General features: G+C 35.8%; 1 protein-coding gene across 5 annotated transcripts in view; it reads left to right on the top strand.

Moving 5' to 3' along the window:
• Positions 1–6,116: 6,116 nt before the first annotated feature.
• The window catches only part of ROBO2 (roundabout guidance receptor 2), a 1,146,283-nt gene continuing 1,133,811 nt past the window's right edge, over positions 6,117–18,588 (top strand). For 4 of the 5 annotated variants that reach the window (XM_072967648.1, XM_072967644.1, XM_072967640.1 and 1 more), the window contains exon 1: positions 6,117–6,646. In XM_072967648.1, the coding sequence (XP_072823749.1) occupies positions 6,517–6,646 (130 nt within the window). In that variant the 5' untranslated portion in view covers positions 6,117–6,516. The remainder of the gene's footprint in view (positions 6,647–18,588) is intronic. The other variant, XM_072967567.1, reaches the window with a different exon arrangement.

The raw sequence follows: 18,588 nt of genomic DNA, 5'->3' as shown, positions 1-18,588 counted from the left end.
TTAATACATATTATATGTCACCGTGTTACTGAGACCAAACTCGTTTTGTTCGCCGCATGACAGGCCAATAAATCGGGAGATGAGGGGCTGGGGCAAGGAATAGCTACTTTATTCAGAAAGCCAGCAGACCAAGAAGATGGCAGAACCATCTTACTGAAGTCAGAATTAAGGCTCTTTTTATACTAAAAAAGGGAGGGGGTGTGGTTGGTTGTTGCAAACTTCTTGCTGTAAGAATTCTTTGTTCTTGCAGCTGTCCACGTGGGTCAATTCTACAGGCAGCTGTAAAACTTCAAACAAAACTTTATTTTCTATTCTGCTACTTGTTATCTTTATATAAGTGCAAAAGTGGTAATATCCTTAAAGGTCAGAGCCTTGAGAATAGGCTCTCTTCTTTACCAGAGAGGTTAAAGGCAACACTCTTTTACAAAAGGTGCAGAGCTAGGAAGACTAAGCCTAGAAAACAGGGCACAGGGTTAAAGCCAAAAGAACAGATCAAATATGGAGTCAGATTTGTTCTTCTCTATTACACCCATAACTTGTACAAATTCCAGGGCATGTTTCTCTTATTTAGCATATGGAATGATTTGTGTTTACAGTGGACTGAGATAGAAGGGATATATCCAATATTTCATTGATTCCATTTAAGGAAAAAACATGGTTAAGAACAAAAAAATTAAAATGTGTTTTTAATATAGCATTGAAATATTCAAATCTGTATTTTGGCTTGGGTAGTCAAAATAGAATGCTACAGAATTGGACAGTAATAACAGTAATTAAGACAACGTTTTATTTATGTATATATGTATGAATGCATGTATTAAGAAACTTCTCTATGGTCTTTCAAGAGTTATCAAGCTAATACTATGGCTGATTTACAGCTCTCATCTTGATTAAATCCCAGCTAAACTTTTCTGATGGCTTATTAATAGAGCATATAAAATATAGTTAGGAGAGTGCAACCTGTAGTTATTAGAGAATAATCATTGTCAGGTTAAGACAAGGGAAAGTTGTTGGGGAGCCAGACAGCTAAGTTTGGCCCAATGATTTTCTCTGTTTTTTTTTTTTTTTTGAGAAATAGATGAACATAGAATTTTCCAGACAGGAATGATTTTTTCCTGATATACACATGTATCCCTGGGCCCCTCCCAACATGCCAGCAAAGTAAATCCACCAGTTATTTGGTCTGTTATAAAGGGGTCAGGGGGATGAACAACTCCTTGTAAGTAAATTGTAATAGGAGAAATGGGAGCCTTTTTTCAAAGTACAAGAACATAAACAGAATATTTTCATTGGTGCTGCAAATGAGCACCCTAGTAAGACGTGTTCTGTGGGTACCTTGAGAGCTTCAGTCAAGAAGAGCATTTGTTCTTGCTACACTGCAGTGACACAGTGGCTAGAGGAATCATCACCTATGGTCAGACAAGCTGAAGGTACCGCAGAGTTTCTCAGTTTGGACACTGTTGATATTTCTGGCCAGGCTATTTTTGTTTTGGGGGACTGTCCTGGGCATTATAGGATGTTTGGCTGCACCTCTGGCCTCTAGCCAGTTCGTGTCCTAGCATCCTTTCACCCCTCATTGCAAGAACCAAGAAATGTCTCCAAACGTTGCCCAATGTCCCTTGGGGAAAAAGTATAATTTCCCCCCATTAAGAACCACCCAGCTACCTAATGACCAAACTCACAGAATTTTCACAAACCTGATCTGCTCAATTTGCAGTCACATCTAATGAAGTGAGTACAATCTGTGAGGTTAAGAAAAACATATTGGTAGAAAAATCAGCTCTTCAAATGCTTGGTAATATTCTTGGTTGTAAACTCAGTAGAAGAGATTTTATTTTGTACATTTTCAATCATTAAATGCATAGCAGAATGGCTGACATCACACCATTGTTACCTAGTATCAGAGATTAGTGAGTTTATATCCCTGTTAAGAAAACAAATAAAAGATAAGATGGTGTTTATTGAGTATAAATATCAAGATGTCAAGGAGTGTTATTAGGAAACAATAAATAGCTGTATTAGAATAAAACTTAATGTAATTGCTAAGATACCTAAGTCTTACTTAATGCTGTCAAAGTTGGAGCAAATGTTAGTAGGTCAGACAAAATCTAATTTATAAAGACGTATTTAAAGAAGAGAGTTGAGACAATGAAGCAATGTTCCATTCCTCCCCTTGTCTATTTAGTCCCCGAAGTCTTAAGGATAAAGCATCTTGATAATAGGGTCTTATTAAAATTTGTCTTATTCATCTTAAAATACCTAGCATTTTACCTGGCTCAAAATATGTGGTCATTAAATGTTTGTTGAATTAATAGATTATGATACTAAATTTTATAATTTATTTCAAATTACTCTCTTCCTACTGTTTTAGTTCAGTTTGCAAATACATCTTGCTTGGAATATCACTGTCTTTCTAAATGCTTTTTTTGCCTCCAATTTCACTCTCCAACATCCTGCAGCCAAAAATTTTTTTTTGAAAACTGATTTTGGATTATGTAATTTCCTTGATTTAAACTCATCATTGACTTCCTCCTATCACCAAGAGAAAAGCCTAAGATAGTAAGCGTATTTTAAAAATTTAATCTAGCCCCTGCCTATTATTGCTACCTCACCTCCTGCTACTCACCCATATGCTCGGATCTCCCAGCCGTGCTATCTTCCTGGCAGTTCTTGGAAGGATTCAGGCTTTCTTGCATCTCTGTGACCAGGCTCATGCGATTCCCTCAGCCTGAATTATTCTCTGTCTCTCGCCTGACTTGACCTAGTCCTAAAATACATCCTTATCACTTGATTCTTAGTCAAAAGGCCATCGTCTCAGCCTGGAATATCCTAGCAGAACCAAGTCTTTCTCCTTTCTTTCACTGCACTCTGTTTTAATACAGTATCCCCACCCGCCACCCCCATCCATGGTTTTTGTTTTCTGTGGTTTCAGTTACCTGTGGTCAGCTGTGGTCCAGAAATAGTAAGTGAAAAATTCCAGAAATAAATGAGTCACAAGTTTTAAATTGCAAGAGATCATATTTACATAATTGTTATTACAATATATTTTTTAAATTGTTCTATTTTATTATTGGTTCCTGCTGTCAATCTCTTCCTATGCCTAATTATAAATTAAACTTCATCATAGGTATGTATGTATAGGAAAAAACGTGTGTGTGTGTGTGTAGAGGGTTTGGTATTATCCCTGGTTTCTGGCATCCTCGGGGGATCTCGGAACATATCCTCTGTAGGTAAGCGGTGTATATACCACCTTTATGGAACTCTGTGCAGTCTTCCTGACAATTTATTACGCCCTACGTTAAAGCATTTATTATGTTTTGCTCTAAGTATCCGTAAGTCAGGTCTTGCTGGGTTTTTCTCTTTCCTCCTGTTTTCCTTAAAGAAAATGTAGATGGTGAGGAAGTTTATACCGACTGCTCCTCTCAGGAGGCTCCTCTGGGACTTTCTGAGTCCTAGACCTCCCTGCAGCTGCCAACGCCAATGGAAGACTCTGTGTCACAGATACCATAGGAGCCCCCTCAGTTCTCTCATTTCCCAGCCCCACTGGAGCCCTGTCTGGTCTCCCCAGACCCACGCAGCAGACTTTGGAAAACAGAAGCACAAAGGCAAGCTCTGAGCCCACACAATATTCAAATCTGGCTCTGTCTTTACTCCTTATATGATACTGAACAAGTAATCATCCGTAAAGTATGAATGAGGATGTGTTCATCAAGGTTTTTGTGAAGATGGAACAACTAAAACCCATAGAACCCGGCACCTATTGCATGTGCCATCATTATTTGTTATTCTTTTATATAAAGATGTCACTTACGAGCCAGCTAGTTCAGAAGGGTTAAGAGCACAGAGAGCAGTTCAGTAGAGGGCACAGTGTAGTGATTTGCGAAGTCTTAGGGCTGAGATTTTTGACTTCAGAAAAGCTTGACAACTTTGAGTAAGTTAAAAAGTTCTCTGTGCCTCAGTTTCTTAATGTACTAAATGGAGATTGTTATTCCTATTTCACTGAGTGTCTGTCAGGATGAATGATTTAATTCATGTAAGGTACTTGGAACTTGTAATCAGTTAGCTAATTTATTTTTTTTTATATTAACTTAAGTGGGAAGGCATTTCCACACTCATACCAGTGCAGAAACGTGTCTCATGAGAACGACCCCTCCACTCAGTATTTCTCTTCTTCTTCAAACACCACCCTTATTCATTCTCTTTGGTACTCCCATCCATCTGAGGTTTCCCCTTCTTCCTTGTGGCATCTAGAGACTCTGATTAGCACTTCATGTGTCAGTCAGATGAGTCTAGCAGAGAATGGCTTCCCCTTGATGAGCAATGGTGATTTGGTGTCTCCAAATCCAGTTTAATTTCTCTACCCGAGAGAGCTGTGGGTTGGTGGTGACCAGGGGTCACCAAGAAGGAAGCAAATCTTGAAGATTTAAACTTGAAATTTTCTTAGAGTCTGTCCAACTATATCCCATATTAAAGAAAGAGTGCTTTTCCTATTAACCTCCTTCTGGCCAGACCCTTCTGAAATGTTGAATGTCTCTGCCGACATCCTTTTATCATGTTTACATTTGATATTTTCCTCTTCATCCTAAGGCCCAGGTAATTAAAAATGAGAAACCTCACTAATTATGAAAGGTTCTGTTCTTTCTTTCAAGGGAATTGGAGCCAGTAGACTGTAAATAAGTTTGGAGAATCTTCCTCAGAAGGTCATGGTGAGAAGTTCACCAATTCATCTCACCAACTTCTGTTTACATGCTTGTAAGGAGAGAGGAGAGGATCAAGTAAAAAAGGTGAAGACTGACTAGTAAAGGGAAAACAAGTTTCTGACTTAAGTGAACTTAATGATTTTAAAGCATCCAGAGACATAAAATTTTAAATCCTCTGTTTATAAAACAAGCATGATATGAACTCTTCTCACTTCCCTCAAAAGTTTTCAAATTAATTAAAAGTTGAATACAAGTTGATTATTGTTTTTAAACTAAGGGATGATCTGACAGTTTGCTTTATGTGTCCCACTAATATCTTTGACAAACATTCTTTCCTTTATGTAAAAGCAAATTTTAATAAATACATTTTTAAATGTAATATAGCTAATCTTAATAAGATAAATTATTCTTCTAAAAGTACCTCTTCCAATAGCATGAGTTGAAAAGGCCAATTTATCCCATTTTGAAAGTGGTAACATCATAAAAGTGGAGGTTATCATTATATAGCAATTGATTACTCTGAAGTACATAAATGCATAATTCATGCATTGTGGCTGACTGATTAAAGGAATAAGTGACCATGTAGATAATACTAAGATGTAGACAGATTTCAAATATTGGCCCGAATGTTTCAGTCATGCTAATTCACTTCAGGCAGTGCAGACCAAATTAACTTTTATTTGATTTGCCTTCACCCACCTCCTCTTTGACCATCCAGGGGCGTCGTCCTGTGCCCGGATGTTAATTATAACCACACCTTGTGATCAGTAATGTTTTCCTAAATATAATTACAGAAGACCGAGAGACTCAGGGAGCTTTTTGTATTTCCATGGTGATGTACACACACAAATAAAAAAAATATGCTTCCCTGAATGTGTCATTAGCACAGCCCTGACAGAGTCTTTGTTGGTATTCCCAGAAGTTTGTTTAAAGCGTTCACAGTGGTTCATTCAGATGACACAGAAACGCCCAGAGAAACTGACATTAATACAGAAGAGGACTGAAACTATTGAGAACTTGCCATGTCTGCTGTATTGCTGGGGATAAAAATCATACACTGATTGTTGTTCTTCTAATAAATATTTCAGACCTTTTTATGAATAATTAGTGCAGATGCAATCCCCTTTTAACATCATGAGGTGAAGTGAAGGAAAAACTAAACACGTTTCAAGTTCTGCGTCTTTCCCTACTACGTTGCTGGAATCCTCGTCTATGCACACAAAAGATTAACTACCCTCTGTGCATATTATATTTTGCTCTGCCCTTAATATTCTGAAGCGGGGCTGAAGCAGTCGTTATCTGTGGCGGTTCCTGGGTGATTTTCAAGCCCAGCTCTACCCACCCAAGTGGCAGTGACACCGGCTTTCACTGAAGCCTTATTACTCTTAAAAGAGCAATTTGGTTGGTTGCACGGCTATTAGGATCACACAGCAGCCTGAAAGCTGTCAGTACAACTGCTTCTCATCTTTTTCACACAATCCTGACATCTTTTCTCTTTTCTGCTGGACACAGACATTACTGTTTTTATCATTTTCAATCAAGCTCACCCAGAACGCTGAGGAATATATTCCCACTGAAAGCAAAGTGGAGATCAGAAATTATTTTATAGCTCCAGGAGCAGTGCTGACTGCGTCCTGGGAGAGCCGGATCGGATCGTGAGAAATGTAGCTTGGCTCAGGGCTACATCAGGGAGCTGCTCCTTCAGCTGTTAAAGATGGCAAAACACCACCTACCTCAGGTTTTTCAATGATTGATGCTCTTTTAATAACCGAGAGGGAAGAGGATGTGAGATATTTTGTGAAATTAACTTGTGGAAATGTTATCATCAGAGAAAGTGGGGAAAATTACTAGGCTTGAACTTCTCTTCGTTTTGATGCTCTTTTTCTCTGGACCAACTCTGAGCAAGCTGACTCGGACCCCCTGGAAAGGAAAACCTTGGAAAGGGGGTAAGTGATGAAAGTTTCGTGTTAAAGCTCTAAATGGAGTTAGCAAGGCTAGTCAGTGGGAACTTGAGGACAGCTAAAGGTAGGGGAACTGCTTCTGTCTGGAATCAGATTTTTAATTCAGGAAAGAGGATCTGTGTTGTAGGTGGCTAGGAAAAAGAGTTTTTCCTCTCTTATTGATATAAGTATATTTTTGCAATTTTTGGTTTGCGGGCTTTCAAAGCATTATGAGGATTGTTTCCAGCAGGGAGGATATAGGGCAAGATGCATGTTGCTCTAGTGCAAGGCTATGTGTGTTAGCCTTAGGAAGCTGCATTATTTTAGAAAAGAAATGGGTCCTGACTATGTTAGCTTCCTGAATTGTTAGCAGATTTTATGAAATGATCAGACGGATGTTATGAAATGCAGTGTTGCCAAACTAATTTTCTGGCTGACTCCATCAGTGTTGATGTAGTAATAAAGATAAATTGCATTAACTTTATTGAAAAAAAATCAGCTGAAAGAGAACAAGCCTTTCAGTAATTGAGAGTGTTGTAATCCATTTTCTTCTGCTGTCGAAAAATTATTATGTGATGAGAGAGAATTTTGGGGACTTTGGTCCTGCCTTTCTATAAAGTTCACTTGATTCTGCTTTACCTGAATGCCATTTGTTTATACTAAACACAAGTTATCAGGGTATCTGCTCTGTGAATGCTGTAAGCCAAAATGTTGCCGCAGAAATATCCCATGACAGACTTTCTGGACCATGTGGGCATGTTTTGAGGGAAAATCTCGATGAGAGATGTCTAAGATTTTGCTTTGCAGATGCATCCTTTTCACCTAATATTTTTTTTTCTCAGTTCTAGGAATGTTTTCTGGGTCTGCCCACCTTTGCTTTGCTGTCAACATTACAATACGAGGTTAAAGAGAGGCATGAACATTAACAAGAATTTTTAATAATTTATCACAGCATCTCAGCAGGATTTTCTAAATACATGAGGCCCTTCAGTTTGATCTTTCTGTTTCTCCCTTTGTTGCATTAAAGATATTACAAATCTTCCACCTACTGTACCTTTGAGGAGAAAGTTCCTGCAGGCACTTAGCTTCAATGGTTGCTGCAGATGCGGCCCCAAGGAGTGGAGCTGCAAATTATCTTTGGGCCTTGTAAACTGTATCACCACATTACTGTCTTTCTTGGTGTTATCAATGGATTTTCAGGGGTTTTTTTCCTTGCAAACTGCAAGCTGTTATTCATGTTAGCCTGCATGGCAGCTTTTTGGTGGCTTGGGATCTAGAGATGTATAGTGTTATCAACTCTAGGGGACATCAGGAGGGTTGACTTGCACTTCCTATATAAATTTTTCAAAGACAGTAGGCCCTGCTAGTATCATTTCCTGTGACAAACTTTAGCAGTAGACTTTGCAGCCTTAGCCACCCAGTGAGAAAGTTAGATAGCTGCAAGATTTTAGAAAAATGGTTAACCTAGTCAGAAAGGTTTATTTCAAAGCACGTGTGTTCCTAGGCAGTTATTCATTCAAAAAGCTTTAAATACAGATGCACTGGGTTTTATTTGTAAATCAGGTCTGAAATGTTTCATCTTTGAACATGTGACTACTTTTTCCAATGGACTGTAACTTGCTCAGCTAGAAATCTGCTAGCTTTGCTGACAATGTGATACGACTCAGTCAAGTTCAGGAACAGGCAATCATAGCAACAGATTTCGTTTACTGTTAAAAGAGTCTTGTGTATTTTTGGAAGGTCAGGCAAGTTACTGGATAACTTTAAACGTGTTGTCTGTTCTTTACTTTTAAAATTATTTCTTTTTTTAGTGCCTCTTTTTGTCACTGTGTGTGCATTGCATAAGTATTTTCCAGAGATTCTGACTTCCTGCAAAGTAGCTTTACCTTGATCTGCATATGGGCATGTTGTAAATATTTATTTATTCATGAGCTTGGCTATTGATGGTTGTGTGAGTTGTGAAATTCTGTTACTTTTCTCTTGGCACATTATACAGTCTTTTCAAACATATTTTTACAATTCTTCAACATTATTTTCTTTGCCAGAAGTAGGGAATACCTACTTTGTAGAATACCTAGCTGAGGCATATGTATATACTGGTTGAGGTGGGGAGGGGGAATGAGCCTTCTTCAGTTAAACACTATGGCCGGAAGGAAAGAGGATCAAGGCTCAAAACACAAAATATTTGGAAGGTTACTTTACTTTTTAAAATTTGCTTGATATCAATACCAATTCAAGCTTATCTGCTTTACAGAACAATCTTTAAAACTGACATTCTATTTCTAAAAAATTCTGAAAAAGAGTAATAGTAACAAAACAACAGTTTTTTCTTCTGAAATGATTTTTTTTTTTGCATTCACATTGCCTATGTGCATTTGTCTTAATCTGATTGAGCAGCTGTCAACCTCCATATGGCAACCTGCCCACACCGACAATTTCCATTTTTGTTGTATTAACAGGGGCCACCATTCTGAGAGAGGGGTTGGGGGGCAGGGCCGAGGAGTGGTAGCATCATAGAGCAGGGAATAGCGGTGGCCTGTGAGAAGTGACGCTGACAGCTTGTGGCCAGTCTGCTCAAAACAGGTATCTGTAAGCTGACTGGTTAGAACGATTGGAAAAAATGCTGATTATTGTTGGCCAGCCAGGGATTTTTAAGCTCATCAATGAACATGAATCTCAAATATAGGTTAGTAGGCCAGCAAGTTTTCCCTCAGGCGCATGCTTTTCTATTTAATCACAATATATGAACTCCTCAAGGGAAGGTGGATGTCTCATCTGATTAGTTCAGAGCATAGCATAAGTGATCATAAGTTTACATTTCATGATAAACTAACCAGATATCTTAAACACACTGCTGACATCATCTTCATTTGGCTTAAAGGAACTAATTATTTTTCATTCAACTACTTTCACTGAGAAGAAAGTCTGAGAGGTGTAAACAGCTCTCCTCCAATGAGCATAACTTTACAGAGAAGTTTACATTGTGGATGGTCAATATAGCTAACAAAATGAGAATTTAAAATTATATCGTTTTTTTAAATGTCTGCTATTGGGAATTAGAATTTAAGCTAAATTTTCATAGTTACCAGTTACTATCAGAAGTGAAGATAGGAGGTAAATGTACATAAAGAGAAAAAGAGGTGTAAATGTTGTAAATGGGTGAAGGTGGAACCAAAGAGGGTAGTCAGAACATTACCCACCTGGGCCAACAGGAACACTGACCAATCAGAGCAGCTGCTGATGAAGCTAGGGGGAGGGGCCAACCCCCATCAGTCATTAATGTCCACCCACAACTTCCCTTAACCTTGCCTCCATTTAAATCTCCTGAAAGTCTGCTGAGTTCACTCAGGCATCTCAGTTATGATAGGAGTTTAACTATGGCAAGAGAGCATAAAGTTATCAAAACTTTTGACAATTCAGAAGATTCTTTCACAGAACATTCATACTTGCTTCCTTTTATAAATTACAGCAGCCGGTTGTCCATGTCTATTTTTTGCTAAGCCAAGAAAACCTCTCTGGCAGTTTTCTCCCCCTCTATGAAGGGTTAGAATGTATTATGAGCATTCTGTGGCGTTATGTTATTTTACTTCATGGTGCATTGAAGCAGTAACATGGGAATATTCAGGGAGTGCCATTTTAGATTTCATGTAGTTATCTGCATGGTCCTGTATAATGTATTAATAGTTATTTAGAATTTTTTTGGAATATGCTCGAGTTTTGTTTTTGTTTAAACCTTGAAAGTTAAAAAAAAATATATGTGCTGATGCCTACTACCTATAAGCCCATTTTTAGAATATTGCTTCTGAAGTCTTTCCTAGTTACATGAGCCAGTAAAAAACCGTATTTTGTTTTAGCAAGTACCTCACACAATCCAACATCTCACATTCCTTGTTATTGTGTAAGAAATAAAGGTTTTCATTAATAAAATTTGAATACTCATGATTTACTCTTTAACAAACACCAAAATAATTTAAGATTTTGTGCTTTGAAGAAATATAAATGGATCATTTTGCCTTTGACATTTCTCCTGGAATGCCCCTTTACCCCTATACTAGCCCTGAATGCTGGTTCAAATGTCCCTTAACCACATGCTGAAAGTAATATTTCATCTTTTGAATGCTAGGACATTTTATTTAGAGTAGAAGGCATTGGCCAGTTTTTACATATATCTATGTCTTATATGTTTGGCACTTTGTAAATTATTTGAACAGTAATTTTGCCTTTGATTCATCTTTGTTAACATGCTATCTTGCACCTAATAGATGCTCAATAAATATTATTAGATGAATGAGCAAAGTATCTGAAGAATTAGACTAGGGATAAAAATATTCTATGACTTTAGTTATTAATTACTCATTTCTTACTTTTTATTAAGTCCTATATCTCCCCTCTCTAATGTTGGGAAATCATTATTATCACTATACTTTTACCCCATTATTTAAATTTCAGTTTTAGTTGTAGAACAATATGAATGTATTTATAGTATTTTAAAACTTGGAAAATTCTGGCAGACTCATGTAGGAAGTAGTGCAGTAAGGAAAAAAGAAAGCAACGTTGTTGTTCAGAAGTAATTTATAATGTGAGATTGTGAATCTGGAAACTGAACAGTATGAATATTCATGCAAAATGTAGAATGTTCTTTGTACTGTGTATAATCACCACTTCTGTTTTTCATTTGTTTAAATTATTTAATCTCCATCTGTATGCAATAAATAGACTTAATACCTTATCTTCCCTGCAACTGAAGAATACATTTCAAAGCCAAGTCTGAAATGAGTATTTTTTTCTAGAAGTTCAAAAGATTATGAGAGTATTTTTTAGATACAGAAATGAAAGAGTATGCTTAACAACTATGCTAGGATCTGTTGAAAAATTCACTTGTGTTCTCTAGTGCTATTTGAAAAATACCATTTGAGAAATTCAGCAAAATGCATGTGAGAGTTTGATAAGAAAAACTTGGCTCTTGAGAATAATAGACTTTTCTTAGTCTTAGAATTTATGAACTGAGTATATCTTATCCACAGCCATTTTGTCTAACTTTTATTCAAATTCACTGTTTTCACTTGTAACCTCAAAATTTTATTTTAGTTATCTATGTATTATTCATGTAATGTGTTTCCGGCCATGTGATTAAAATACCTTGAAATATTATATAATATTTACTTAAAATACATTTTTTATTGGATGACAAATGGGGGAAAAATGGAGTTTTGAAGTGTTCCTCATGTTAAAAAATAGGTAGGAAGTAGTTGTTGGTATGTAACTTACAGAGAGAATACACACTTTTATCAAAAACGGGGAAAGCCCAGGAAGCAGAGTGCTGGTCCGTTGTGGAGAACATAGCTTCAGCATCCTGTATCCTTGATGAAGTGCTAACTCCCTGTGAGCAGAGCGATCTGAGGATGCAGGGGTGCCACCACCCTTACCAGGTGTGTATGCAGATTCCGTCATGTGTGTCCTGGTTAGTTCCTACCCCTCTCCACTCCAGGGAGAAGATTCATTAGCCAAATTCCACTAAGCAGAATTTGTTCGGGAACTTAAAAAGGAAATAAGGATTTCTGAAGAGGTTGTTGAATTTTAAAAAGTGAGATACATTGACAGTGATGAAATGCCTTAGATATATTCTTATAGGGGTTCATGAATCCATAGTTAAGATGGTGTCAGCACTTCCATTATGAGCTACATTTTCAAAGGGTTTATAACTGAGCCATACAATTTTTGCTTCAGGATGGATCATGAGCTAACATTAGGCCTCCATCTGAGAGCAATTTCGTTTTCTTCGTTTTCAAATTCAGACCTTCAACCTTCAGAGTTACTTGAGTTGTTTAAAAAAGAGAAAAAAAGAGAGTAAAATACAGTTGTGTTCACAGACTTCGTTACTTGATAAAGAATTAAAATTTCAAAATAGAAATTCAGAAAGTGATGAGCGTTTACAATGAAGTCTGTTTGCTTAAATCAGTTAAAAGATTACGTGGATCAAATTGTGACCTTGATCGGTTAAGACTGGGAATCTTTTATCTGTTAAAGTTTTTTGTTTGGCTAAGATACCAAGGTCATCCAAACAAGAGATACTATTTCTGAAAAGGAAAGAAAATAAGCACATTACAGCTAAAGGCCATTACATTTTCAGAGAGTAGAGCATTCATCTGGGCTTACGCCTCATCTAAAATTCTTCTTCAGCCAGGTAGAATTTAAGAAAAAGAACCAAAGGATCACAATTCTACAGTTACAATGTAAAAATCAAATCAAAGATTTAAAGTCCTGAACTGGAACCTTAAAAACCATATATACCTTCACCAAAAAAAACAAAGAAATTTCTATAGTGATTCCACATTAGGTTTTTGAAAGCCATTCATTAAGTAGTATTTGAAACTTGGTCTATCAATAGGAAAAAATATTATATATATTATATATAATACACAGATTTCAACCCTCTAGGAACTTGCAATTTGTAATTCTTTGGACTTTATTCTTTTGGTGGGGTGGGGAAGTTAGGGGGATGAACTTTCTTTCCCTTTAACAGCTGTGTCTCCAAATAAGATAAATGACTACAATGCTAAAAAAAAAAGAAAAAAAAAAAAGCAAGCCTAAACTAAGGTTGGGCTTGGTGCTATTTCAGTGTGTGGGGAGAGGGGTAAAACTGCAAATATACAAATTATATTCTGAAGTCATTCTATTCTTCATATCATACCAAAACCCATTATTCAGGGTAAAACTGGTTAAGCTTAGCTCCAGCATTCAGTCTGTTCTGTAAATCACTTATTAACTTCTGGATGATTATACTGATATGTTTTATGTTTCTTTGCTTTGTCTTTTCCATTTGTGCCCTCCTCTCTCTCTCTCTCTCTCTCTCTCTTTTTTTTTTTTTAATGAGAAAGCAACTGGCTTTCAAAGTACAAAAATTGTCCCTAATCCTGAGTTTGTGGTATCTCAAAGTATCTTCAGCTATTGAAGAGCCAAGACAATGTGCTCTTGAAAATATAAATTTCAAATAACCAACCTAGGAACTTTGGTGTATAGAAAGGTATATTGATATGGTCTAGGAAAAGTCTATGCTATAGGATTAAAAGGGGGAAGCAGCTGTACTTGATAATAGGGATAAAATAGTGTGAACCCGTTACTTTCTAGGCAGGATGTGGTTTATACTTAACAGATTCATTATGACATTTAGTCCAAATTCTGCTTAAAAAAACTATACATCAAATAAGTACCATATATGCTTCACATCCCATTATGTAATGGAGTTCTTTTGTAGAAATAAGTAGGATGTTATCCAATTAATAGTATGAAGACACAAGAAAAAAACTGTATACATTTATGAATAATGTTTATGTGAATAGCTACAGCTTGAATTCTGTCTCTGTACGAAAGGGCAAATCAGTAAGCCTATATTCTTACATGAGAACATTTTTGTTTAGCGTTGCTATTCCGGCAAATATAAAGGTTTAATGAGTTAATTCAGTACTGTCAATTTAGAGCTATGGACATTTTGCCAGAGTAAGTATAGAAATTCATTCCTTCTGTCAGTTTATGAAGAGTTCACCACATAGAATATTAGGATAAGCCCTACATATGCTTGGTGGAATCCCTTTCGTATCAGTGTCAAAAGCTCTGTCATCAAAGAAGTAGTTATCAAACTGGGCAAAGTCCAAGATTATGTTCTAGAGACAGGGGCACATCATGAATTCTCTAATGTAATAGTTGGCAGCTAATAAGGAGTTTATTTTAGGGCAACCAGAAATGTAATTGAAGTGCCTTCCAGAATCCATAGGGGCCGAGAATTGCTTCTGGCTAACTAATAAGGATTTTCGTTTGTCTAACAGTGTCCCATTCATGTTTAGGGACAGCACGGACCAGTGCAGAGACACTTGCAGGGATTTAGGGCTGAGGTTGTTGATTGCCAAATTTGATGAGTTAAATCTGATGCACTGTTAGATAATTTGCTAATTGTGCGTGTCCACTCAAGGCCCCCAAAGATATTATGATGGTAATTTGTACACTCAGTGTGGAACAACATGTACTGTACTATTAGAAAATGTTTTATGTCCATCTACTATATACCCATACTGTGCTTATATAGTACAGTAGGAAGCCTAAAATATAGACATTCATTCAAACAAATATCTTTTGAATGCTCTCAAGAGAAACATAATTTAAATGATCAGAGAAGACAGGCATAAAGAAACATTTGGAAAAACAACTAGTGTAATAAATGAGCTGTAAATTACGTGTATCTAGTTTTTTAAGGCTTTGAATTAATAGTAGATATAAAAGGGGAAGATTTTTTAAATGATAATAGCTACAGTAATGAAGATAGGGAAATAGAGAGTTCTATGCTATATACAGCTGAGCGGGTTTTTAAATTTTATTTTCTTTTTCTTTTTTTAAGCACATTCTCTGTGCTAGGCTCTGTGTTGTGTAAATTTATTTGATTTCTGTAATTTAATGCTTTCATCAACCCCATTCAAAAGCTACTGTTACTGTTATCATCCTCATTTGCTACATGACAGTAACAACCTGACTAAAGTTATCAAGTAATGTATTTTTGAGCCAGACACCTGACCCAGGCCAGCAATGTGCTACATTTGGGGGACAGTCAAGTACCCAGTATAATTCCAATGGACAGCGTGTTGAGAATCAGTTAGGTACGGCTTTGAAAGTTGAGCAGAGAGTGAAGTGGAATTTATAAAATTGGAAACAAATGACCACTGCAGGTCTTGTAAGACAAGTTCTATGAGGACTGCAATATTTTGGGAACAAAACATGGTACCAACTACCTGGGTAATTTTTCAGATACCCAGCATACTTTAGAATTCTGTAGGATTCCTGATTCATTACATAAGCAAGATTTACAATTTTATAGCTTAAAAACAAAAGCAGTGATACAAAATCATGTCCTAGAATAAAAGTTCAAGTTGTGATTTGATCTTCTTCTCTCCTGTGAAGAGTTTAATAATGTATAATGTCACTATTGAAGAAAACTTTTCACTGAAGATTATTTATTTGCCTAATATGGGTGTTGTGCAAAGCATCTTCTTAAAGGTTTATTTGACAGTTCAAAACAATTTGTATCAAAACTATTACGTGGTTTTTTGTATTACCACTGTGATAAATTAGTTTGTGGATGCATATATAAATTAGTATATAAATGTATATATGAATATATCCTATATATAAAAGGGCCATCATTTATAATTGCAAATTTACCTGTGAGTGTAAATTATATGATTGTGACATTTATCAGCTATTTATCAGTTATGTTGCACAATACATTTTTGTAGAAGTTTCATAGAGATATAAACATGTTGCTTGAAACCTCAATATGCATGTTCTAAAAAGAGTTCTTCATGTTATAATTAAATTATTGGATGATCTTTAGGATTTGCTGTTATAATTTTAAATGCCTTATGTATGCATAAAAGCATCATTTTATTCATCTGTTTGAAGAATCTAGGCAAGTAGATGGGTACATTAGGTAAGTCATTTGGGATTGATAGCATATTTTTCCAAAGCAAAATTTTAACTTATAATAATTAAGTTTAAAATCATGTGGTGAAGCTATAAGAAGTCAGTTTTACTTGTAACTGTCATTTACTTTCAAGTAGATCTGACTGGATTATTAAGAACTAAAGGATCAAATAGATGTACTGGGGAGATGCATTCTTAAGTATCCTATTGTAGCTTAAATCCTTATAATTTTGATTACAAACATTTTGGCTTCAATATCTTACAGATACATTTAAATTTAATGAAGACAGCATTATGGCGTGGTAGCTCACACTCACTACACTTATTTAAGAGTATCATCAAGAAATAACAAAGATATCAAATTTCCACTTACATCTCTCCCATTTACTAGCTACACACTTTAAGGGAAGTTGTTTGATTTATGTAATTCTCAGTATTCTCACAATGTTATTTTGTGTGGAACAAATGAGAGAATATACATAAAGTAACTGGCTTTTCAATAAATATTTTCTTCAAAAAATTAAATATATTCAAACATTTTGCTTATTATCAGCACACACACACACACTAAAGGTTAATTGCTAACATTTACTGAGGACGTCTTGTATGCCAGCATTTTGTCAGTGCTTTCCATGCATAATCTTATTTAATCCCATGTCTGTGTATTGAGCCCTACTTTTTCTTACTTTACAACTCAAATAGCCAAATCTGGTTTTTTTTTTTTTCCCTCTCTTCATTTGAATTCATCAATCTGTATTGTAGGCTCATTAAAGATGCACAAATGTTAGATGCGTTTTTTAAAACATTAGCCAAATAAAATGCAATCACTATTCAACATGCTAATAAATCAAACACTAACAGCACATCTGGTTTAAAATAAAGACAGGTGTGTCCATGATTAAAAGGGCATTTGGAAAACATTGCTAGTGTAGGAAAAAACAAAACAAAAGCAACTATTTTTAGGAAATCCAACAAGATATGCTTAGGTGGCACGAAGATTATCATTCCCATATAGTATATATATAAAACTGGAGTATTCACAAGGGCAAAATTGGAATTGAATGAGCCAGGTCCAAAACCAGATGGCAAGAAAAAGTTTCAAGCTGTTTCATTTGGAAATTGATTTTTAGATTTCCACGTGGTGCATTACATTATAAGTTCAAATTAATTTTAAACTTTTAATTTTTCATATATATCTTCCTGACTCCTAGCACACTCTCTCTAGTCTGTCTTGTTGCCAGTGAATCTAAAATGAGCACTAGGCAGCTTTTCACTCTACATTAAATGCACACAGAAGAGCACTTAACTGTGTGCATTTTGAACTCCTCTCAATGAAAGTTTTAAGAGACAAGAAGCTTTTTCTACTCCAGGGTCACTATTAGTGTGAATAATGCATACACATGGAGAAATAGTAGAAATTCTACCGAGGATTGCAGCGTAGCTTGAATAAAATTATCTATCATTATCACAACTGATAAGTTTGGTACAACAGTGAACCTCATGTTATACTAAATTCAGTGCCAATGCCTTATGTTTTCCCATCCCATCAGAGCCTAATTTAAAGGAAGAAACTGAAAGAGAAAACATGGGTGCTTAGGGAAGTACTTTGAGATGTCAAGAGTTAAATACTAAGCAAGAGAAAAGTAACTTCTCTACCCTCAAAGACCACAAGGGATGGATACAATGCTGCTGAGACAGGATGCATAATGCTCTTCCTTGAACTGAAGCTTTGTGCTCTTTTCCAGTCAGGACTCAGTTAATAGGTTTGCTTGTGTACACCTCAAATAGACAATGAAATTCATTATTTTTAAAAAATATACAACTACTAAAAAGTTAGGATGTTTTTTAAATGTCCCTGTAAATTGCTGTTTGGAAAGTTGATACAGCAGAAAAGTGAACAGGGATGTCCTCTCTCTTTAACCAACTGACAGTTGCTTTAATTCTTTAAACTACCTAATAGCATGTGTGCTATGGGTTAATTATTTGGGACTATGTAAAAGTAAATTACATAAACTTTGTAGATGTAAAATCATGCCTAAATGTCCAAGTGAATCTGGATATTTTTGAAAAGTACATGAAAACAGGAGTCTTTTATTGATGAATAAAATAAAATTTGTTTTATCTCAAGTGAGACCTTTTCCCCCTAAAATGCTTTTCTCCCATTTGAAGAGGAAAAAAAAAAAACTCACAAATGCAAGTTTCCTGCTATCTGCTATGATCTGAGAATGTGTTTCCTGATAAATGAAGATTTAATGTTAATAGAAATATAACACAAATAAATCAGTCTCAATATGAAAGCCTGTGAAACAATCTCAAATGCTCTTAAATGTAATATTGTATTTAATATTACACTGCAAACTCATGTATTTTCATATTTCAGAATATAACAGTGGGTCACAGTCTTCATTAGAAATGTCAACTATTTGGGTACTAAAGCAAAAAAAAACAACATAGGAACCAGTTAACAGAAGTTCAATCAT

The sequence above is a fragment of the Vicugna pacos genome, chromosome 1, assembly GCF_048564905.1.
Source record: "Vicugna pacos chromosome 1, VicPac4, whole genome shotgun sequence".
Lineage (NCBI taxonomy): Eukaryota > Metazoa > Chordata > Mammalia > Artiodactyla > Camelidae > Vicugna > Vicugna pacos.
This window is presented reverse-complemented; position numbering and strand designations above follow the sequence as displayed.